General features: G+C 40.1%; 3 protein-coding genes across 3 annotated transcripts; 2 read left to right on the top strand and 1 right to left on the bottom strand.

Moving 5' to 3' along the window:
• Positions 1-5,146: 5,146 nt before the first annotated feature.
• Positions 5,147-11,102, bottom strand: LOC102218799 (WD repeat-containing protein 20-like). The gene is made up of 4 exons (XM_005805607.3): positions 10,808-11,102; positions 8,788-8,970; positions 7,286-8,677; positions 5,147-6,748 (listed from the first exon to the last, which is right to left on the bottom strand). Exons 1-4 carry the CDS (start codon positions 11,054-11,056, stop codon positions 6,695-6,697), a joined length of 1,878 nt encoding a protein of 625 aa, XP_005805664.1. The 5' UTR covers positions 11,057-11,102; the 3' UTR covers positions 5,147-6,694.
• Positions 11,103-13,380: 2,278 nt separating this feature from the next.
• Positions 13,381-17,589, top strand: LOC102218377 (heat shock protein HSP 90-alpha 1). The gene is made up of 11 exons (XM_005805605.2): positions 13,381-13,656; positions 14,273-14,422; positions 14,503-14,869; positions 14,975-15,108; positions 15,212-15,517; positions 15,614-15,779; positions 15,893-16,083; positions 16,173-16,320; positions 16,406-16,674; positions 16,771-17,104; positions 17,203-17,589. Exons 2-11 carry the CDS (start codon positions 14,273-14,275, stop codon positions 17,310-17,312), a joined length of 2,175 nt encoding a protein of 724 aa, XP_005805662.1. The 5' UTR covers positions 13,381-13,656; the 3' UTR covers positions 17,313-17,589.
• Positions 17,590-17,970: 381 nt separating this feature from the next.
• Positions 17,971-22,663, top strand: LOC102218115 (heat shock protein HSP 90-alpha). The gene is made up of 11 exons (XM_005805604.2): positions 17,971-18,185; positions 19,298-19,447; positions 19,545-19,911; positions 19,995-20,128; positions 20,252-20,581; positions 20,665-20,830; positions 20,918-21,108; positions 21,231-21,378; positions 21,478-21,746; positions 21,839-22,172; positions 22,250-22,663. The coding sequence occupies exons 1-11, from the start codon at positions 18,183-18,185 to the stop codon at positions 22,357-22,359; spliced, it is 2,202 nt and encodes a 733-aa protein (XP_005805661.1). The 5' UTR covers positions 17,971-18,182; the 3' UTR covers positions 22,360-22,663.
• Positions 22,664-23,955: the final 1,292 nt, after the last annotated feature.

Genomic DNA, 23,955 nt, shown 5'->3' with positions numbered 1-23,955 from the left:
TGGAAAATGCTCCCCAAGTCAGAACCTGGAATTGATGTATGTTTCTTTGCTGAGAATATTGAAACCCAAAATGTTTCAATGCCGGCACAAGACAGTGACGAGGCAGCTTCCTTGAAAAAGGAAAGTTATTCTGAGAACGCTGGGATTTCTACAACACAGCTAGTCACCGAAAAGGAATCCATCTTCAATCCGCAGGAGACACTTCATCAAAAAGGGGAAAAATGTCCATCTACTGGTAATCCCAAAGACAACATGCAAACACAGAATTTAACTGAGGTTTCTAGTAATCAAACATCAGAAAATGTTCAAGGAGAGTGTTTAACTGAAATTCAGAATTTGCCCCACTCTTCTGAAAAAACAAGTCAAGCAAAGTGTATGTGTCTTGCCAAATCTCAGGAGTCTGAATTAGGATATATGGAAGTACAGAAGTACTTAATGAAACAGCTTGATAAGATGTTTGGTATAAATCAGAAACTTAATGCCAAACTTAAACAGCAGAAAGATCTGATAAGGAAACTAGTCTCAGAAAGAAGACAAAGCAAAAATTCAATGTTTTCTGTTCAAATTCAGACAGATTCGCAAGACAGTCCAAAGCAGAAAACAGTCAATTATCAATCTGCTTCAATACAAACGGAGATGGATGTACAAGAAAACAGCTATCAATTAAAACCAGTCCGTCGCACGATTTCAACACAAACTGAGATGGATGTGCAGGAAACCGATAGTCAATTGAAACCAGTTTATCAAATGATTTCGACACAAACTGAGCTCCTTTTATTGCTAAAAAAACAGCCCTCTGAAACACAACTGAACGAGCATCAGGATCGGCAGACCAAGCTATTGAAGAAATCTACAGGTAAGAACAGGAGAGAGTCAGCAATTAAAGCCATCACTGGATCGGAAACCCTCAATAATGAAAAGGTTTCTGGACCTAGCAGTGAACAACAAGACATTCCAGTACCAGAAATAGTTGGGGATCAGGCAGCAACCATCAAAAATGAAAATCACACAAATGAAACAGTCATTGGTAAACCGCAGCAGGCAATCGAAGAAGAAACGGTCTCCACAACACAACAAAATGGGGACAATCAAGATGAGAAAATGCCATCAAAGAAACCTAAACATAAGAACAAGAGAAAGGCAGCAATAGGAGCTGCCTCTGAGCTGGAGATCCTCAATAACGAAAATGTTTCTGGACAAACCATTGAGCAAGAAGTTTTAGTACCGGAAATAGTTGGGGATCAGACAGCCACCATCAAAAACAAGATTCATATAAAAGAAACAGTGATCGCTAAAGTACACCAGATCACTGAAGAGGAAACGGTTTGTGAAAGACAACTAAATGGGGACCATCAAGATGAGAGAAAGCCATCGAAAAAATCTAAACGTAAGATCAGGAGAAATGCAGCAATGAAAGCTGCCTCTGACTTGAAAAACCTCAACAATGATAAAGTTTCTGGAGAGAAAAGGGAACAACAAGAAGTTTCTAATACAGAAACAGTTGGGGATCAGGCAGCGGTCATCAAAACTCACATTCATAAGGTTGAAACAATGATCTCTGGCGCCCATCAAATCTCTGAAGAGGTAGTGATCTCCGAAACGCAACAAAATGGGGATGAAGAAGTGAAGAAAAGGTCATCAAAGAAATCTAAGCATAAGAACAAGAGAAAGGCAGTGATGAAAGCTGATTCTGAATCTGAAACTCCCAATAATGAAAAACATTCAGTAGAAAACATTGAACAAGAAGCTCCAATACCGGAAACAAACAGGGATCAGACAGCCACCATCATAAATGAGATTTATAGAAATGAAACAATGATTGATAAACTACAGCAGGCGACTGAAGATGGACTGGTTCATGAAATACAACAAAATGAAGATCAGCAAGATGAGAAAAGGCCATTGACTAAATCTAAATGTAAGAAAAAGAGAAAGAGGGCAATGAAAACTGAACTGGAAACCATTGTAAACCAAATAGAGTCAGATCAAAATGTGATCCAAAACACCAAGGCACCAAAAACTGAGTTACCAGAGATCCCCCAGGCAGTTTTTAAGCAAATAGACAGAAAACCTTCAAAGTTTCAGCAGACATAACAGGTAAGGTTCCTGTAGTTTCCATAGAAGGGGAGAGTTGTCTAATGGAAAAACAGAAAACATCCCCTCCACAGACAAAGATTACATTAAATGAAGATGTAATCCAAAAAACACCTCAGGAATCAGAAATTCAATCAGCTGAAGAATCAGCGGAGCAGAACAAAATCTCTGATCAAGAAGAGAGCCACATGAAAAAGCTCTCACTGTGGAGCCATTTCAAAAAGGTTTTAATTCCATCACTTCTGCACCAGTTCTATATTGGATTTGAAAGAGAGCTGGGGCCACGTCTAGGTTGGGTGATTGGCAGTAATTATAAAAAGAGCTACTGCTGTTGTTAATTGGACATTTTAATATTAAAAAGCCAGGACTGCACGGTGGGAAATGTCTCCCCGTGTAGGTGTGGGTTCACTCCAGGTGCTCCGGCTTCCCCCACATTCAACAACATCAGTACTCATGTTCACAACATTGTAAGATTTTTATTCCTAATTCTAAACAGAAAATAGGACAACCACATTTATTAATTAAAGGGAGATTTAGAAAAAGAAAACATAAACAACGTGGAACAAAAAAAGACTTTTAAAAGTCTAAACTTATACAAATTGGGAAAAATTTTGAAAACTATTTATCTTTCTGGGCAAAATATATATATCTATATCTAAATTTATCTGTCTATACAGATATACATAGATAAATTTAGATATAGATATCTATCTATACAGATATAGATAGATAAATTTAGATATAGATATAGACAGAAATCTATATCTAAATCTATCTATCTATCTATCTATCTATCTATCTATCTATCTATCTATCTATCTATCTATCTATCTATCTATCTATCTATCTATCTATCTATCTATACATATCAATAAATAAATATATACAGTATATATATATATATATGCTCAAAAAAATAAAGGGAACACTTAAACAGGTGTTTAACACTTAAAGTGTTCCCCTTATTTTTTTGAGCAGTATATATATATATATATATATATATATATATATATATATATATATATATATATATATATATATAGAGTACATATATGTATTATACGTATACATACTATATATTATTTATTAATATATATATAATATATATATATATAATATATATATATGTATGTTACCTGAAAAGGTTTGGGTTTTCGTTACTTATCATAATAATAACCATCCAATCATCTAAAACCGACATAATCACTAAAACTGAAACTCTCTGACTGTAATGTGTGATTTCACATTTGGAATTGATTTAGTAATATAAATCAACATGGCAATGATATTCTAATTTGTTAAGAGTTCACAAAAAGGTAACCATGGTGACTAAGTCAGTATATTCATGAAAGTTGTAAGTAACGTGTATATATATTGCAAAGTAATAAACAGTGAACATTTGACCAGTTCGCTGTTGGAATATAGTCCTTAAAGAAGTGACTCGCTAACAGTTCATGGGATAAAAGAAATTCCCGTTGTATCGTTATGTTGCAGTTGCTGGTAATTTATACAAGATGGCGCCAGATACCAGCTCATTTGCTGCTTGGTCATTTGACATCTGTATATCTGCAGTCATATTTTTGACATTTTATTGCATCGGTTGCTACCCATGAAGGAAGAGTTCAAGGAGAAATAAGTTGTTAAATATAAGACACATCATGGATAAATAACTGATGGTTTTGAGGGCAATTAAATACATCATCGCTGCGAACAAAAACTGTTTGATTAGAATAATTTATTTATTTATTTATTTATTTATTTCGAACAGACTTTAAAACAATCAAAAAGAAAATAAAATAAAATGGAATGAAACAAACTTAAGAAATAAAATATGAAACAAATTATTATGCCCATGTGACATGCAAAATTTTCTGTTCGAAAAGGAGCAGGTAGAAGATACATCTTATAATGTCCTGCCCCTTTCCTACTTGTCAATGTATTTACAATGAACTGTCATAACATCAAAAAGACACATTTTTCCATTTTTTCATCATGTATAACTATACAAAATTATTTTAAGTACTATTTATATCATCAATTACATTATAGCCTATTAGATATTAAACATCTTATACAGCATGCAGAAAGTTCAGTATAAATTAACTTTTTATTTCCACCTTAGTTTTAATAAGTGGATATAAACAATAGATCAATGGATGTGTAATGACAGTCAGACTTTTACACGTAGAAATCATAGGCGTCATTATTATTCTGTGCTTTAATTAATTCACTATTTTTTTTTTCAGCCTCATACCTTATTTGGTAGTGAGACTTTGCACTCCGTAAGTGAAGGGGGCGCTATTTAATAAATTATGCGCGGTCAACCGTTTTTATTTTCTTTTGAAATCTGTGATACATCTTCATCTTTAGGAAGAAGACTCGCTCTCAGCATGCATTGGAAATTCCTCTCTTTTACCTACTTCAGCTGAGCTAATCATACAAACTAGTCAACGAGCAGAACAGAAATGTAAATGGTATAATGAGGAGTGGCGTTGTTGCGATGAAGAGTGTCGGAAATGATACAAGTTCTTAAAGAGACAAAGGCACAATTTCAAGGCCTCAAATTACCAAGTCAAATTCATGTTCCATATATACAGCAGCTTTATAAATAAATGTAACAGTTTCCTTTCCTAAATGGAAATGTAACAGTTTTTCCATTTAGAAAGTGCTCTAAATTGGCACTTTCTGCTTGTAATGGTACCCCCACTTTAAAGCAATGCTGTTTAGTTCTTTTCAGATTCTCTTTTGACGTTTCAGCAAACCAAGGGATCGCCCATCACTTATCATTCCACATTCCATGACCACATTTCTGTAGAATCGTAGATCCAACTATTCTGATTTTTAATAATGCGTGTGACATTTCATAAGAATGATTCATCCCTTCTTCAACAGATTTAAATGTTTTCAATTCAACATTCAACAGGTGGTCCATACACATCCCAAGGCTGGAAACACCTTGAGAATGACCTGGAAGCAGGGATGTCTGGGGTTTCCTCCTGAACCTGCAGGAATGCCATCGTTTCAGACAAATAAGACGCACACACGCGTTGCATTCTGTCAAAGTTGTTTTAATATGCGTCAAATAAAGGAAAAGGCTCCCACTGTCAAAATCCTCAGTCCTATGTGGGGTGCGTGATAAATCCCCCCTCGCCCTCAGCTTCACCACCTTGAAATGCGGACATTTTGTCAGCAGAAATTCATCACAGTGTCAGAAGTTTATTCACGAAATAGCGAAAACAAAGTAACTCGGTGTAACAGGAGTCTCAGCCCGGTGTGCAGAGCTCGTTTGTCAGTCTTGTCGAATTTAATTCACAAGCATGCTGCCAGGGTGGGACAAAGGCCTGTGGGTGAGGGGGGATTGTATCAGCAATAGTCTTCCTATGGTTTACCTGAGCTCAGTGATGGCCGCATCTGTTCCTACCTGTCTGTGTTGTAAAACGAAAACCTGCGGCAACAGGCTAGCAAGCATACAGCACGACCTGTTAGACGAGAGGATTTCAAAAACATTTCCTAATACCAAACGCTTCCTTAATAAAAAATACACCTGAATTCTCTTTATGTACAACAGGAAAAAAAAAAAAAAAAACTCGCCTGCATATTCAAGACTCCTTTAAGTTAGACTTTCTGTATAAGAAATATCGCTATTTTTATGAAATGAGAAATCTTTCAACTAGAGTATTAATGTTAATTTCACCCATAAATCATTGAAGTACAATATTTACATATAATACAGAAAACAGTTTAATCTGAAACAATAATAAAATAAATGTTCAATAGATACAAAGTTTGCTCTTTTTTTTTTTTTAGTTTTACCTTAACCTGGTCAGAATCCTGACACACTCCAAAAATGTAAAGCCATTCTCCTCTAATAAACTATTAAGTGCAAAGAATTTGTTTTCCATATAAAAAACTGATTGCAGCATCTAACTTTGAGACGGAGAACAACGATAAGCAGATTCTTTTTTTTTTCTTCTTCCTCCAAGTGCTTCAAAAAGAGATGTGAAAAGTTACGCTTGCGTTCTGCCGTCACAAATTCAAAACGGGGGGAGGGGGGGAGTTATTGAACGAGTACGAAAGGAAGGGAAATATGTGTGCAAAACTCACTCAGTGTGATACCTCAGATATTAATATTTCTAAGGGAAGAACGAGAAATAGTTTCAGGGATATGCTGCAGCCTCCTCATAGTGATCTTATTCCCTTTTATTTTGGGGTACATCAAAACAAACAAGTCACCGAACTGAACCCATACGTAAAGGTTGGGTTGAGGCATCATCACGTCACTGTGTCTAGTCTTTGAACATCTATAGGCACAAGAGATTGGGTATTAGAGTTTGTTAGTTTCAGACTAGACAATTTGATATAACCAAAGACGTAACAATGGTCCATTCACACACTTTTTAACTACCAATAAAAACCCCTTGAGCCCCAACCAACATCAGGTTCCTTAACATGGGGGGACAACTCTGGGGTAGCAGTAGTGATGAATATGACACAGAAACAGAAGGTCAATAGCCGTGTGACGGTGTGTGAAGGGCCACACACTGGGCTTGGTCATCCCCATCTCTGTTGCACGGATCAGCCAGCAGCAGCAGCAACGCGTCTATACTACTGTTCCACTGGGAGAGTTGGCTGGGTTGTTTTGAGATAACAAGCCCTGCAAAAACATAGACGGGGTTACTCAACAAAAAAACAACAGGCAGTTTAGATAAATAAAATGTTTTAAATGTTTTCTTAGTTCTGAAAACCCAACTTAAATGACTAGGCCTTTGCAGACCTTAATGAAATACCAAAGACGTAAGTCAATCATTTGCTTTATGGCCAGATATTAATCTAACACTATTGTCTTCATTTGTTTTGTGAAAAGATCAAGGCAGCAAGAGGGATTAAAGTCAACCTGAGTCCCTAATCAAGCTCTAAAGGGTAAACTGATGGCAGTTTCATTACATCACTTCCAAAAATGAGTAATTAATGACTTGGAGGAGGGCTAAAAGACTTATTAATTTCTGTGAATTATAGTTAAAGAAGAACAAGAGTCAGCATAAAACTTGACAAGAAGATCAGAAATCTAGTCAATCCATAAATATTCTTACGGTTCAGTTAAAAATCTATCTAATTGGATGGGCAGCAAACTATTTAAACCATCAGTCTACTGTTGATAAATGAAATTAGCCAGTAAGGCTTTTGAACTTACCACTTTACCAGGCCTTGCCCATGTGCAAATGAAACCCTCCTGACAAGCTGTAACCAGACAGTCCTCCAGAAAGATTAAGACAGTGAGTCTCTCGTGGGCGATCTTCTTGCACACCAGCGGCTCCAACAGGGGAACCTCCTCCATGCGCGGGCACAGCGTCGTGCCTAGAGTCTTGGCTGCCTCGGCTTTCACCGACCGCGAGGAGCTGAGCTGGTTGAGCTTGTCGCTACTCTTGCTGCTGATGTGACCCATGCTGTGGTTTCGCTTGTGGTCCTTCTCGTGGCGCTCCTTCCGCGAGTCGTGCAGAGACAGCGTTGCGAACTTGTTGGCGATGAAGGAGCTGTCGATGATGCTGTTGCCCTTACTGCTGTTGCTGCTGCAGCTGCTCCCTGTGTGGCTGTTGGGGGTGCTGCCTCCGGCTGGGTTGGTGGCCTGGGGGAGGCTGTTGGAGCGGGGCAGCGTGTCAGGGAGGGAGTTAGCTGGGTTGCCAGTGGCGCTACTATTGCTCATGTTGTCTTTAGTATTGGTGCCGCTGGAATTGGTGGCGGAGGTGATGGATACAGTGGTAACTGTCTGTCCAGTGGCTGTAGGGCTTGTGGCACTCATCACGTTAGTGTGAGTTCTTGTGCGAGATAAGGGGAGGTGAGGGAAAAGGATGTCCTCTGTAAGGTCCCACAGACACAACTGAGTATCCTGCCCCACTGAGCCAAATCTGTATGTCACGCTGACCGGCCTACTTTCCGTAGAGTTTCTCTTAGAAAGCCTAGAGTGGGAGCTGTTGGCCCTCTCTCTGCCTGCCCCCATGTGAATCTGCTCGTGAAAGTCCTCATCACTCCCGCTGAACTCGGCAGGCAGCTCACCATCCTCGACGCTAGTGGTGCAGTGGTCAAACGCCACCACACTCACCCACGACTTGTGACCCTGGCCCCGCGCGATCACTCTGCAGTCCGAGAACGACCACACGGTCACCAGGTCGTCCTCCCCTCCCGCCACGATATACCGCCCGTCGGGGCTCCAGCACACACACAGCAAGCCACCGAAGTAGCTCTTCATTGTTCCGTGGAGCTCTGCGGCGTCGAAGCCAAACACTCGTAGGAAGCCGTCCTGGCTCGCACAAGCCAGAAACTTGCCGTCCGGAGAAAAGGCAAACTCATTCAGCGCCCCTTCGCCGATTGTCCAGCGCAGCAGGGGGTTACGGGCCGACTTGCTCTTGCAAGTGTGTACGGCATAGTTGTCCCCCTGCTTGAGGAGCTGGTAGTGAGGGGCGGTGGTGCCACAGGTGTTTTCCACGTTGTACAGGTACATGCTGCCGCTGGAGTGAGCCACCAGGAACAGGCTCTCTGAACCAGGAACCCATCGTACGCACGTTACTCTCGACTTGTCGATGAGTCTCTACAAGTAGAGGAAGAAATAGAAAGGTTAGCTTCTTTCTGGTTGACTTAGGTACGTAAACAGGTGAAAACTGTGGTGTTAATTTACAAACAACGCTGATGTAAGCCTACCTCCTCATTGAAGAGTTTGCTGGTTTCCTTCTTGATCGGGTCGATGAGCTGCACCTGACCGGCTGAGAAGCCCACCAACAGGGAGACGCTCTCTGCTGTCGCTGTAAGGGGGTTGAAGTCGTGGCATGTCGGCTGCGTGCCTTTGTATATCCTCTTGTCTACGGGTTTACTGAGATCAGCAGCCTAAGACGAGAACAAATATACTCACACATTACTTGCTCTGTGTAGAAATTTGCTTGCACTGCTTCCACACAAAAGTGGATGTGTCCCCACTTGTTATTTTAAAAGGTCTCGATCCACACATTGTGCAACATACAGATGCCGTGACTTTCCTTTGTTTTTTTTTAAGTTAGCAACAGCCTCACTTTGGATCCACCTTCATGTTTTTGCTGACATTAGTTCAAGAAAGAAACTACTGCCATTTGTTCAGGCACACAAAGGGAAGAAATTCATTGTAAAAAGCTCTGCAGAACTATTTAGCTTTCAAGAAGTCGTCTCATAGGTTAGTCAACTGACGAATCATCTCAGCCCTCTCTTGAGCAGCCATATTGAAACTGTTCAAACCTAACACCAGACCTTCCGTATGCATGCCAAATGAAGTTGTAATAAATTCATGTGAAGATGATGACATTGACCCTAAGATCTAACAGGGAGAGCCTTTTAATAGCGGCTTGCCGAGTGCGTCTGTGTGTACAGGTCTGTGTTCACTATAGCTAAACATAAACACCTGAAATGGGTCTGAGTTCAATATACAATTTGCAAACTATTAGATTTCCAAGCATAAAAAATATATTTTTATGGATAAACAATTATGAATATCTGAACAAATTAACATCATTTTTATCTATTATAGGGCTGCAACGAGGGTGTTTAATATGAAGAGGGTTTTTATTTGTTTTGAACATTCTGGAGCTAAAACTATGCCACTTGAGAAGTACCAGGTAAAACATATTTGCAGACAAAGTTTTATTGTTTTTTTTTCTATATCTCTTAAATGAAAAATGCATATAATTTTTGTACAGTTTTGGCACAATTACCGCTCTGACTGTGTTGTTCTTTCAGCAATTGTCCTATTTTTTGAGCATGTACACTCCAGTTAGCGAATAATCGATTACTAAACTAGATAGTGTTGATCTCACTAATCCATTCATCATGATTAATCGGATTAATCGTCTTAGAGCTAATCAATTTCATACCATATTTTAAGGTTTAAACATGCGGGTGGACTAGCCTCTAAATCTGGCACGTTGTATGTCAGCCTATAGAGTTCATGTCAACTCCCTTCTAAATCCATGCAACAGAAAAGGTAACAAGCAGACGATCACTTTTACTTTTCATGTGCACATATTATTAGCGCGTTGTAAAAGCAGACAGACCACCAATGCTCTCATTGCCTGCTGCTGCATCACAAACAAAACACTTCATCAGTTTGATAGTCACGGATACCACTCCTGTTTAACAAGGCCAAGAACGACTGTATGCAAACCGGTGGATCACTATGCATTACATTCAAAGTCTGAGAGTTAAATGTGAACATCATTACAGCGAGAGTAACAAATACTCGTTCTTCACTTCCAGTCCGACGGCTTAAATCGGGATCTCTTAGCCGATTCTCTCCCAGGATCACAAAGTTTGTCCCTCCTTATGAACACCACTTGACCAATTTTTTTTTTCTTTCTTTCTTATTCTGCTTGTCACCATGTAAATATCCACGTTAAGCATGCATCATATGACGCGACGAGCCTTTTCCAGGCTCCTCCAGTTGAATTGGAAACTCGTGTCGCAGCTTGTCACGGACAACATTAAACATCCAGTGGATTCTTATCGAGGCATGAACAACTGTGACGATGTGAGCTTAGAATGCTAATTAGTCTCTAACTTAGCTGGGTCAGCTACATGGCCTTGTTGTTTGGACAACCTGCGCACCTCACTGACAGCAGCCCACAGAGCTTACACCTGTTATAGGCGCCCGGCCGCCGGGCTCCACGGGGACAGCGGTGGGTCCGTCGGTACTGTTTACCTTTCTCACGCCTTTGTAGATGTAAAAGTACAGTTCCCGGCCCACATTGAAACAGATCCTGTCGCCGTTGCCGGACTGGTCGTTCACGTTGACGAAAGAGACCTTGACGGGGTTGGAGCCCTGCGAGTTGAAAGGCACCCGGTTCGGGCGGCTGTATTCAGAGTGAGTGAGGAGCTTGTAGACGCCTTCCCGTGTGGTGAACTGAGTTTTAATTTCGTTCGTCTCCTTCCCTCCTCCCTCCGCCGCCATCTTGGAAATTGGCGTTCATCCTTGTCCCAGCCCCGGATGTTACACACACACGTAGAGGCCGTCGGCCATGCGTGCGGGGAGACGGGACTGGAAAGGGAACAAATGTTAGCCAGCTTGGAGAGATGAACCATTTTCAAATAGGATAACGGGCAAGCTATTCATAAAATTAAACCCCTCTCACCATCTGTGGTAGAGAACGATTAATTACTCTTCTATGTTACTACTGTATATATGAATTAATCCTTTTACACCTGGAGTATGTCACTATTTCCTACTACCTCGTGTATAATTCCTTCCAATTCTTTATGTAATAAGAAGTCAAACTTAAACAAATTCAATCTAAAATGTCCTACTTCTTGAACTTAGCAATTTTATGTGACAAACCAACACTTAACTGTGAAATGGAAGAAAAGGACGGTTTCGATTTTTTTTAAACAAAAGGAAAAAAACCCAATAAAATAAAAATCTGACTAGTGTGATGATCATTTATATTCAGCTCATATTTTTATTTAATCCCTAAATAAAATGTAGTAGAATAAACTTCAGAAACCACCTATCTTGTAACAAATTTCATGAATATTAATTTTGTGTTAAATAAATACAACTACTCTGGGAAGGCTTCTGGAGATTGTAGACAGCATTAGCAAACAAATAGCATCTTGGAACCCAGCAGATATTTCAGGAAAGAAAAGATGCAAAGCAGAGTTTGATATAGAGCAATAGTCCAAGCCAATTGAATCTTGCAACAGTGTTCTGAAGGAGTATTGCCCAATTGCAAACCTACCGGGACTATCTGGCTAAATGACAGGCAGTAGAGCCATATAACTCTCTGAGAGTTCCATAGACCTATAGATTAAAAAGAAAAATATTGTTTATGGCAAAATGAAAGGCCTATGAAATTTGATTTAAACTTTATGCCATGAGAGAAACGTGAAATCACATGCATGTAGTCAAACGAGACCGACATTAAATGTTGTGGTCTTCATGTAAAAAAAAAAAAAAAAGCTATATAGGAAAACAAAAACTTCATAACTTCTTGAATAGATCTGCTCATTAAAAACAAGCAGCATGATGCTATGTCAATGCTTTCCTTCAGCAGAGGCACAGCAGAACAAAGGCCGAGGGTGGAAGACAATCTGTTAGATGTTGCATAAAAGTTTTCTTTATTGCATGGTTGCTTTTTTAAACTAAAAACAGTGTAATCTTTTCATCTCATTTTACATTGTTGGATTACTTTGTGTAGGTCTATGTTCAAAATTCCAATAAAGTACATTGAAGTTTGACAAAATAGGACAGTTGATTCTATTTATTTATTACAGGAACAGTATATAGTATGGTAACAACATTTCTGTGAATATACCAGAGTTAGCCAGAACTGACGGGCGACTGCACATACGGATTACAATGACTCGTGCATTTAAAAATACACTATCTTCAATATTTCATAAACATATACATTTATCTGTTTTTCTTGTCACAAAATCAGATTTTATCATCTCCCAATATTATAAAATCTATAAAGTTGCATTCTGGAACATTTTGCAGTGATTGCGACATCACGTCGTATTCAGGTACAAAGTCAGCTTCTAGTCGCGTCTCCAGTCAGCTGGAAGCATTTCTATTACATAACAGAGCGGTTGCACGTGTAATATACTGCCATCTACTGGCCACGTCAAGACGTTACCGATTGAAGTGGACTACTATTCTGTGTTGCACAATATTAATTCCAGGGTATTCCATGATTTTCTAAGTGGCATACACAGCTACCCTATGCCACTCATGACCCAATATAAATATAATGTGTTCAGTATACATAAAATCATGTGCAAACTTAAAATTGTATCAGGTTGCTTTTGAGTCTTTTCAAACTATTTCTGTTTCACTTAAAATTGTAAGTGAGTAAATTCTCTATACATAATCAACAATTTTCTGTGGCTTATCTGTCAAAGTCAGTCTGTTTATCTGTCTGTCTATCTATAAAATTGAATGTAACTGCATCAACCTGTCTGAGTTCTATATGTCTAGCTCCTAAAAACAGGTGTGTAAATTACACCAAATTTTACACACCAAAAACTGAAGTAGACTTGCTTCACTTTGAAGTTCCTATGTAGGCAAATTCATGGACATATTCTAGAGCAAGTGGCAGTAAGAGAGCAATGCACACCTATGACGTGTTCACCAGGTTGTGGGGCCTACCAGCCCGACAAGCTATCGGGGAAGCACTCACTGTGAGTGACAGGCACTCCTTGTGACTCTGCAGCCCTATAAGGGCACAGTAACATTAGGGCTCTCTCTTCCTGACTCCCCCTTTCTTCCCGGCCTTTCCTCAACCCCTCTCACCAACAGTTGTGAACATGTTTTCTAGAAGCTTCCAAAGGGTCGCTTCGAGAAACCACCCCTAAAGTATAAAAAGACGTGAGCATGGCCTGGTGGTCTGCATAGAGTCAAAGGACACTCACGCGAACACACATCAAGACAGACTTGACTCCTCACAGGAGCAGCAGCGAAGCACAGACTTGAAATTCTTTCAGAAGAAAAGACAAGAAAAGCAGTCTGTTTGACAATTCACTTGAAGAAAAGAACCAACGATTTTAATCAAGGTAAGACTTGACAAATTTTATTAAATGAGAGTGGTTTTAGTTGTACAAAGGAAAGTGCGAAGAACTTAAACCGAATTGATAGTGTTGGCGTTTTAGTATCAGTTCCCTTTTAAATGGCAGAAGCAGAGCCCTTTTGCCACAAGAACCTTTATACAACTGTAATGTGAATGAAGCACATGGCATGCAGGGTGACCCTGACCCAGAGAGCAGCTGCTAGTCAGTGGAACAATTATTCACAAGAAGCTGCCTGCCTGACCCAAACAGTAAATGCAGTTGTGTTCACATTATTGTACGGCAGCATGATTTGAAGTCAGTATTTAGTTTCTATGAAAAAATTAAGTTAGATTATAAAGTAAACCCATTGGGGGATGGGAAAGCACTAGAACTCCACCCTCTTGCCAAATCCTTGACTGACAGCTTGAGCATATGCTCATCAACCATTAGCCACCACATGTAAGCCATGTGGCCATGTCAAAGAATTTTGTAGCAGTAGTAAAACACATCTAGATAGCACAGGGTAGTATAACCGGAAACATTTAAAAAAAAAAACTATACTATTGAAATGTACAATATAAAATAATTTTTTTTAAAAAGTAATATATCTACCCTACTTTAGATGCCTGAGAAAGCTGGACATGTTATGGAGGAGGAAGTGGAGACCTTTGCCTTCCAGGCTGAGATCGCTCAGCTCATGTCCCTCATTATTAACACCTTCTACTCAAACAAAGAAATCTTCCTTCGTGAGCTCATCTCCAACTCCTCAGATGTAAGAAAACGAAAAACATACATAATCCATTATATTTGTGAACTCAACAATGATTTAACAGCATTTTCTCCTCTGGACAGGCCCTGGATAAAATTAGATATGAAAGCTTGACAGACCCCAGCAGACTTGAGTCTTGCAAAGAGCTGAAGATTGAAATCCGGCCTGATCTGCATGCTCGCACCTTGACCCTGATTGACACGGGCATCGGCATGACCAAAGCCGACCTAATTAACAACCTGGGCACCATCGCCAAGTCCGGCACCAAAGCTTTCATGGAGGCTCTGCAGGCAGGAGCTGACATCTCCATGATTGGTCAGTTCGGTGTGGGTTTCTACTCTGCGTACCTTGTCGCTGAGAAGGTCACAGTCATCACCAAGCACAATGATGACGAGCAGTACGTGTGGGAGTCTGCAGCTGGTGGTTCATTTACAGTCCGGCCTGACAATGGTATGATTTAGTATTCTACTGACGTTACTTTAGCTTTAATTAGCATAAGCAAATATAGCTTCACTCCTTTCCTGTGGCTTAAAGTCAACTTGATTTTGTTTTCAGGAGAGCCCCTGGGAAGAGGAACAAAAGTTATTCTTCACCTCAAAGAAGATCAGACAGAATACTGTGAGGAAAAACGCATCAAAGAAGTAGTCAAGAAACACTCACAGTTCATTGGCTATCCTATTACACTTTTTGTAAGTTATTTTACATTAGAATCCATTGTTAGCCATTAATGAGCACTGAAAATGTGAAAATAAATGCAAAGAAAATAGTAATCAAACTTCTGATCTGTTGAAGGTGGAGAAGACAAGAGAGAAGGAAGTGGACCTTGACGAGGGAGAGAAGGAAGAGGAAGTTGAGAAAGATGCTGCAGAGAACAAGGACAAACCAAAGATTGAGGATGTAGGCTCCGATGAAGATGAAGACTCCAAGGATGGCCAGAACAAGAGGAAGAAGAAGGTCAAGGAAAAGTACATTGATGCTCAAGAGCTGAACAAGACCAAGCCTATCTGGACCCGCAACCCAGATGACATCACCAATGAAGAGTACGGAGAGTTTTACAAGAGTCTCACCAACGACTGGGAGGACCACCTGGCTGTCAAGGTAAGCTAACAATGAGAGTCCAAAATTATTATTCATTATTCCTAATTATTAGTGTACAGAGCTAATGAAAATGTATATTGCATTTTAAAACTTCAGCATTTCTCAGTGGAAGGTCAGTTGGAGTTCCGTGCTTTGCTCTTTGTACCAAGGAGAGCTGCCTTTGACCTTTTTGAAAACAAGAGAAAGAGAAACAACATCAAGCTTTATGTCCGGAGGGTCTTCATCATGGACAACTGTGAGGAGCTGATACCAGAGTATCTCAGTAAGTTACTATTTTCTGCCCACACATCAATTATTCTTATCTCTGTCCTTAGATATCTACATTTTGTCTGTATGTGGATTACTAATAGAGCACTGTTTACCTCCTACCTTTAGATTTCATCAAGGGTGTTGTGGACTCTGAGGATCTGCCCCTGAACATCTCTAGAGAGATGCTGCAACAGAGCAAGATCCTGAAGGTGATCCGCAAGAATCTAGTCAAGAAGTGCTTGGAACTGTTCACAGAACTGTCTGAAGATAAGGACAACTACAAGAAGTTCTACGAACAGTTTTCCAAGAACATTAAGGTAGGTTCATTCTTCTGAGCTAAATTCATGTCCAAGTTGTATTACAATGTGAAGTGTAAAAGACAGTAATAGATCATTCCATATTTCAGCTTGGTATCCACGAGGACTCCCAAAATAGAAAGAAGCTGTCCGATTTGCTGCGCTTCTACACCTCAGCCTCTGGAGATGAGATGGTTTCCATCAAAGACTATGTGTCTCGTATGAAGGACAACCAGAAGCACATCTACTACATTACTGGTTAGTTCTTCATCAAAGTGTTAATTTATCTAATCAACTTCTTAAAAAGCATGTTGATTAAATGAATCTGCAACAACTTTTACAGGTGAAACCAAAGATCAAGTGGCCAACTCTGCCTTTGTGGAGCGTCTTCGCAAAGCTGGCCTAGAGGTCATCTATATGATTGAACCTATTGATGAGTATTGTGTCCAGCAGCTGAAGGAATATGATGGAAAGAACCTGGTCTCTGTGACCAAAGAAGGCCTGGAACTTCCAGAAGATGAAGATGAGAAGAAGAAGCACGAGGAGCTCAAAAATAAATTTGAGAATCTTTGCAAGATTATGAAGGATATCCTTGACAAAAAAATTGAAAAGGTAACCGCTTTCTGAAATGTCAAAACTATTGTCTTAACAACAACAAGAATCGGCTATAATTGAGCATAGCAATAACACAAAACCTCTCATACACAGGTTGTAGTTTCCAACCGCTTGGTTGCCTCTCCCTGCTGCATCGTCACCAGCACCTATGGCTGGACAGCCAACATGGAGAGGATAATGAAGTCTCAGGCCCTGAGGGACAACTCAACCATGGGTTACATGACAGCCAAGAAACACCTTGAGATTAACCCTTTGCATCCAATCATTGAGACACTGAGGGAGAAGGCAGAGGCCGACAAGAATGATAAGGCTGTGAAAGATCTGGTCATCCTCCTATTTGAAACCGCCCTGCTATCCTCAGGTTTTACCCTGGAAGATCCCCAAACTCATGCAAATCGCATCTACAGGATGATCAAACTTGGTCTTGGTAGGTTTTTTTGTTGACTATTTGAATAAAACATGATCAGACTTATTCTTAAATTATATATTTATAAAGACATCGCTCATTACTGTATTTTATTGTAGGAATTGATGATGATGACTCAGCAGTTGAAGACCTCATTCAGCCAGCTGATGAAGACATGCCAGTCCTAGAAGGAGATGATGACACATCAAGAATGGAAGAAGTTGACTAAAATACTGTTCTTACCTAGTTTTTATTTTTGTAAGTGCTATTGCTTTCTAAAATGACTTTTTTCTTTACCTCAAATTTATTTTTGAAAAGTGTCAACTTGACAAGTTTGTTTTTAGTAATGCAGACCATAATGTGTTTTAATCCTCATTACAATATATTTATTTAGACCTTTTGAGAACATAAGAGTAGAGTCAATAGGTATTGACTTATTCCTCTTTTTGTAACTGTTACATTTTATATGTAAAGCTTTAAAATTTATAATAAAATGAATATGTAAATGAAGCCTGCAGCTTTTTATTATAATCGCTTATATATGGCGATTATATGGCCATATATAATCCACATATAATCAGTTTAAACCAGTTGCTTAAACTGGTTTAAGCAAAACCAGTTTGCGTTTTAAGCAAACTGGTTTTGGTTTTAAAGCTTCACAGATTATAATGTAAGAAAGTAGGTTTCATTTTCTCCATCGATATCCTCTTTTTTTTAACTGAACCTTCTGGAATCTTCAGTGAACCCAACATGGTAAGTTTTCGTTTCTGCTCACACGTGCCTTCTTCCTTGAACAAACCTCAACACCGCCCCCTGCTGCCAGAAATGGAAAGACGGGCGGGCATATATGCGTTGATTGACATTTCAGCCGACCAATCAGCTGTAAGCATCTCAGAGCATTCCAGACGGTTCTGGAAGCTCTCGGCTAGGATTTTCTCGAACGCTCCGAGAGACTACAAAAGCCGCACAGACATTAGGTGCAGACAGATACTTTACCAGGCGAAGTAGCAGCGCACGGGAGCGACCAGGACACGTCTCGTTCCGGAGCCCTCGACCCACGTTGGAGGACCAAGAAGAAAACCTTCATTTAAATCTCCCCATGGTGAGGACTATTCCTTAATAAATCACGTAGCCGTTAAGGGTGACCGTTGCCTAATGTTAATTTAACTGGAGCTTAATTATTGACATTATGTCAAAGCTTACAGTTTACCGAATGAAGCCTCTAAAATTATATCAATGTGTGTGATTATTGCTAAAATAAACGTCACGTTTTACCTCTAAAATTGAGACTTGTGAAGGCTAAATTAGGACAATTGTGTCTAAACTCTGCAGCCTCCTCACACGGTGGCTTCTTTATGCACTTTTTTTTATTTTCTCTAAAAAAATTTTTAATTTTGCACTCTGCCAATGTTCAGTCTTGCTTCCAGCATTAAGACTTGCAGTTTAGCTTTGGGATGTCATCCATTGTGATTAGAAGGAGGGGCTTTTCGATCGTGGAGGCTGCTGGACTCCTTGCATCTTTGGTAGCTTCTAGAACGCTGCATTTCTGCCACGAATCCTGCAGGGGGCGCAGCTGCTCTTCCTGGAATTAGCACTGGAAACCACGTGTTCCTGTCAAGTCATTTTTACATCATGGACCAAATTAATTATGAGAGAAATCAAGCTGTTATTAGAAAACTGAGTGATTAAAAAAAACGTCTACACATTCACGTGTGATTACAAAGTATAGAATTTGGAATGAGAAGAATAGGCAGGTGGTTTTTAGATTGAGTTGCAGGGTTGAACTGGACAATCTGTCAGGCCAGCTGGCTCCAAAAGCAACATCATTGCCTATATCTTTTTTTTTTCTTGTTTCAAAACGTACTTTGTTTTGAACAAATAACACAAAGAAAGATTTTCTACGCAATAAGTAACATCAGACGACAGAACATAAAAACAAAGAAGTAGTGGTCTATGAATGTAAAATGATAACCAAAACACTGGTATTATTGGTGTTATTCAAAAGTCTTGAAATCTGTAAATTTATACATAAATGCAATAACGTATCCTTGTTTACATTTAAATAATGCTATACCTTAGATTTTTTTGTCTTTGCTTTGCATTTTCATTTGTTTTTGAAAAAGTTAACATTTTAAAAAAAAATGCAGCATTTTAAATTGTGTTTTGGAAAATTATTACTTTTTCTTAAAGCTTGCATCCGTCACTTTTACCTAGATGCCTGAACTACATGATCAACCAATGGAGGAAGAGGCAGAGACCTTTGCATTCCAGGCTGAAATTGCTCAGCTGATGTCCCTGATTATTAACACATTCTATTCCAACAAAGAGATTTTCCTCAGAGAGCTTATCTCCAACTCCTCAGATGTAAGTTTGTCTTCAATTTCCAGTCAAAAAATAAAATGGCTGTAACATCACTTAAAAAAAACCCCAACATATTACTAACTTGTCGACCTCTCAACAGGCCTTGGACAAAATCCGGTATGAAAGTCTTACCGACCCCTCCAAGCTCGAGTCTGGCAAAGAACTCAAAATTGAAATCAGGCCCAACAAAGAGGAGCGCACTTTGACCCTGACCGACACGGGCATCGGCATGACCAAGGCCGACCTGATCAACAACCTGGGCACTATTGCAAAGTCCGGCACCAAAGCTTTCATGGAGGCTCTGCAGGCTGGAGCAGACATCTCCATGATTGGTCAGTTCGGTGTGGGTTTCTACTCTGCGTACCTGGTCGCTGAGAAGGTCACAGTCATCACCAAGCACAATGATGACGAGCAGTATGCCTGGGAATCCTCTGCCGGAGGCTCATTCACAGTTAGATTAGACAACTGTAAGTTACTTTTAACACAAAGGATAGATGCTTATGTAGTGACTTAAATGCAACATGAACTGACTTGTTGTTCTGCTGTACAGCTGAACCGCTGGGCCGTGGAACTAAGGTGATCCTGCACCTGAAGGAGGACCAGACAGAATATCTTGAGGAAAGACGAGTCAAAGAGATTGTGAAGAAGCACTCGCAGTTCATTGGCTATCCCATCACACTCTTTGTAAGCATTTGCAATATTTTATGTAATATAGGTTTATGCTGCTGCTTCATCATCTTTTCCTTTTTTTTTTATTGTTATACTCGTATTAACTAACTCCTTTCAAATTAATTTTGCACGTGCCAGGTGGAGAAGGAGCGGGACAAAGAGGTGAGTGACGACGAGGCTGAGGAGGAGGAGGAGAAAGATAAGGAGAAGGACAAGGAGAAAGAGGAAGAGAAGGATGAGGACAAACCTGAGATCGAAGACGTCGGATCAGATGAGGATGACGACCATGACAAATCTTCAGACAAAAAGAAGAAGAAGAAGAAGATCAAGGAGAAGTACATCGACCAGGAGGAGCTGAACAAGACAAAACCCCTCTGGACCCGCAACCCAGATGACATCACCAATGAGGAGTACGGAGAGTTCTACAAGAGCCTCACCAATGACTGGGAGGACCACCTGGCGGTCAAGGTAAGTCTCAGTTTTAGTGTTTAAAAAAAACTGTTTCTTTTAAATTGTCATCAAAATAACATGCAACCTTTCACTCCAAACAGCACTTCTCGGTTGAGGGCCAGCTAGAGTTCCGTGCTCTTCTCTTCGTGCCTCGCCGTGCCCCCTTCGACCTGTTCGAAAACAAAAAGAAGAAGAATAACATCAAGCTGTACGTGCGCAGGGTGTTCATCATGGACAACTGTGATGAGCTCATCCCAGAGTATCTGAGTAAGTATTTTTTAAACTATAGGCTTGCTCTAAAATTAACTAACTGGAATAGTGCAGGTGTAAGAACGAAGTTGTCTTCCTTGTTAGATTTCATCAGAGGGGTAGTGGACTCTGAGGATCTGCCCCTGAACATCTCTAGAGAGATGCTGCAGCAGAGCAAGATCCTAAAAGTGATCCGCAAGAACCTGGTCAAGAAGTGCCTGGAACTGTTCACAGAACTGTCTGAAGATAAGGACAACTACAAGAAGTTCTACGAGCAGTTCTCCAAGAACATTAAGGTACGAGTTTGTGCGGTTTTAGAAAATGTTGCCATTTTTCTCGACAGATATCTTGACTGGAAGTCTTAAGTGGAAGCTGTCTCTGTCTGCCTTATGCTAATAGCTGGGCTGTTTTTCTGCAGCTTGGTATCCATGAGGACTCCCAGAACAGGAAGAAGTTGTCTGAGCTGCTGCGCTACTACACCTCAGCCTCTGGAGATGAGATGGTTTCCCTCAAAGACTATGTCACACGCATGAAGGACAACCAGAAGCACATCTACTACATCACAGGTGAGTGTATTTTTCGTCTTAAAACCTCCTATGAATAAGATTTAGAATAATGTAGAATCTTCTTGCAAATTTACAAGCATTGCGGTGTCTCTCTTGCAGGTGAAACCAAGGACCAAGTAGCCAACTCTGCCTTTGTGGAGCGTCTTCGCAAAGCTGGCCTGGAGGTCATCTACATGATTGAGCCTATTGACGAGTATTGTGTCCAGCAGCTGAAGGAGTTTGAGGGAAAGAACCTGGTTTCAGTAACGAAAGAGGGCCTGGAGCTGCCTGAGGATGAGGAGGAGAAGAAGAAGCAAGAGGAGAAGAAGGCTCAATTTGAGAACCTCTGCAAGATCATGAAGGATATCTTGGAGAAAAAAGTGGAAAAGGTAAGCAGTAAGATGCCAAAAGAAAACTGAAAGTCTTGTTCGGCTCTTGTCTGTAATAAAGCGCCTAACATTATTGTTGCATCCCTGCACAGGTCACAGTCTCCAACCGCCTGGTTTCTTCTCCCTGCTGCATTGTCACCAGCACCTACGGCTGGACAGCCAACATGGAGAGGATCATGAAAGCTCAGGCGCTGAGGGACAACTCAACCATGGGTTACATGGCCGCCAAGAAGCACCTTGAGATCAATCCCGACCATCCCATCATGGAGACTCTGCGGCAGAAGGCAGAGGCTGACAAAAACGACAAATCCGTGAAAGACCTGGTCATCCTTCTGTTCGAGACCGCCCTGCTGTCCTCAGGTTTCACACTGGAGGACCCCCAGACACACGCCAACCGGATCTACCGAATGATCAAGCTTGGTCTTGGTATGTGCCACTAAATTATTACACAACATAGAAGCCAGTGGCTAGATTGCAGTAATTCATTGAAGTTCCTCTTTCAGGTATCGATGAGGACGACACGACATCAGATGACGCCACCTCTGCTCCCCCCGAAGATATGCCTGCTCTTGAAGGCGACGATGATGCATCCAGAATGGAAGAAGTGGACTAAGCTCCCTCCGGTTTCCCATTAGCGTCTAAAAACAAATAGCTTATTGTACAGTTCAAACCTAAATGTTGTAAATGATCTTGGAATGTCACCACTTGTTTCTGTTCCCACTGATACCTTTAAGTTCAGATCATTCCTATTTTAGGACCTTATTTTTCAGTTGTTAAAGTGTCAGGTTTTTGTACCTCAAGTTTGACTGCATTTGTGTTTTATTTATTGACATTCCATGGTTTGTTCTCTAACTGTAAATATCTGATACTGTTATTTGGAGCAGTTGATCCCATTAAATAAAAGTTGAACATGTGAATAAGTTTGGTTCATTGTGCATCAACTAAAATTGTGAACCTTCTAGAGTTAATGCAGATGAGGTACTGATGAACATATAGTTCTGCAAGTTAAGTTAAAGTTAAGCTGCAGCTGTATTCTACGGTTAACCTTGAAATACTGCAAAACGTATTCTCCAACTCATAGAAATCTAAATTTGAACAGAATGTGGAATGTGGCTAAAATGCTGCCGTACAGAAGAAAAAATCGATTTCTACAACATATTGGGAAAATCTTCAATCTAATACTCAAATACCAGTAGAGAACATTAACCCAGTACAGATATTGATGAATTCCATTGAACATCCTCTTGACAATGTCTTAAACAAGCTTTGAGTGCAGAATTATGACCTTGGTTATTTCCAGATTGCTAGCAATAAATGTTCACATAACATGTATAGAGGCACTCAGGTTTGCTGTTAATCCGTTTCCAAATGAATTTGATTAGTTGCACTTGTGTACTTCCTTTTTTTGTTTTTCTGGAAACTGAAACATACCCAATGAAGCTGTATTACTGCTCTACTGTGGTTGGGTTCACATAATAGGAAATATGCTAATGGAAACTGAACAATTCTTAACTATTTAAATCTAGAGCATGTGAAGCTAAGCTAAATCAAATGCAAACATATGGGCCTGTTCATATTTAAGCTACAAAAAAACGATCTTGAGAAATTGTAGGGAGAAAGATATCAAAGGTGTTTTGTGGTGTCAAAATGAATTCCATTATTTCCTAAAAAGGGCATTGCTTTTGAAATGGCTTTGGTTGTTTTCTGCTCAGTTTATTAACTAACTACCATTAAAAAGCAAACCACATCTATACAAAAATATATGTTATTAGAAATAAAAAGTACACATAAATTGGGAGTAGTTGAAGCATATTAACGTCTTACATATTTATATTTGAGGTTTTTAGCGGAACCACTGCCTCCCAATAAACTAATAAATCAGAACTGCATGACTTACTTTTTTATGAAGTAGTACTTCTAGAGGAACTAGATAAATCATTGATAACGATTTCAACTTTTACTTTCCTAGATAGACAACCAGGAGAGGAACAAGGTCACATTATTTGCATTAACCTTTAATTTTAATTGCACCGGTGTTTTTTTCCCTGCGCTCCAGAGAGTCAAAATGTTGGTGTGAAAAGTCTGGCAGGCTGCTCCCCAGCTATTTAATGTCCTGCACTTGCACATTTTCACCGGCAGGGGGCTCTCAGAAACTGTGTGTAGTAGGCGCCTGAATCAGCTGATAGCCAGCAGCCAATCACGGCGCGAG

This window comes from Xiphophorus maculatus, chromosome 15 (genome assembly GCF_002775205.1).
Source record: "Xiphophorus maculatus strain JP 163 A chromosome 15, X_maculatus-5.0-male, whole genome shotgun sequence".
NCBI classification, from domain to species: domain Eukaryota; kingdom Metazoa; phylum Chordata; class Actinopteri; order Cyprinodontiformes; family Poeciliidae; genus Xiphophorus; species Xiphophorus maculatus.
Note: the sequence above shows the minus strand (reverse complement) of the source record. Positions and strands in the feature narration are given on the sequence as shown.

Coding starts and splice junctions, on each gene's coding strand:
- LOC102218799 (XM_005805607.3), bottom strand. CDS start 11,056: ATGGCGGCGGAGGGAGGAGGGAAGGAGACGAACGAAATTAAAACTCAG. Junction 8,678..8,787: donor GCAAACTCTTCAATGAGGAG/GTAGGCTTACAT, acceptor CTCTACTTGTAG/AGACTCATCGACAAGTCGAG. Junction 6,749..7,285: donor GGGCAAGGCCTGGTAAAGTG/GTAAGTTCAAAA, acceptor ATGTTTTTGCAG/GGCTTGTTATCTCAAAACAA.
- LOC102218377 (XM_005805605.2), top strand. CDS start 14,273: ATGCCTGAGAAAGCTGGACATGTTATGGAGGAGGAAGTGGAGACCTTT. Junction 14,423..14,502: donor TCATCTCCAACTCCTCAGAT/GTAAGAAAACGA, acceptor TCCTCTGGACAG/GCCCTGGATAAAATTAGATA. Junction 16,675..16,770: donor TTGACAAAAAAATTGAAAAG/GTAACCGCTTTC, acceptor TCTCATACACAG/GTTGTAGTTTCCAACCGCTT.
- LOC102218115 (XM_005805604.2), top strand. Junction 20,582..20,664: donor AGGACCACCTGGCGGTCAAG/GTAAGTCTCAGT, acceptor CACTCCAAACAG/CACTTCTCGGTTGAGGGCCA. Junction 21,747..21,838: donor TGGAGAAAAAAGTGGAAAAG/GTAAGCAGTAAG, acceptor ATCCCTGCACAG/GTCACAGTCTCCAACCGCCT.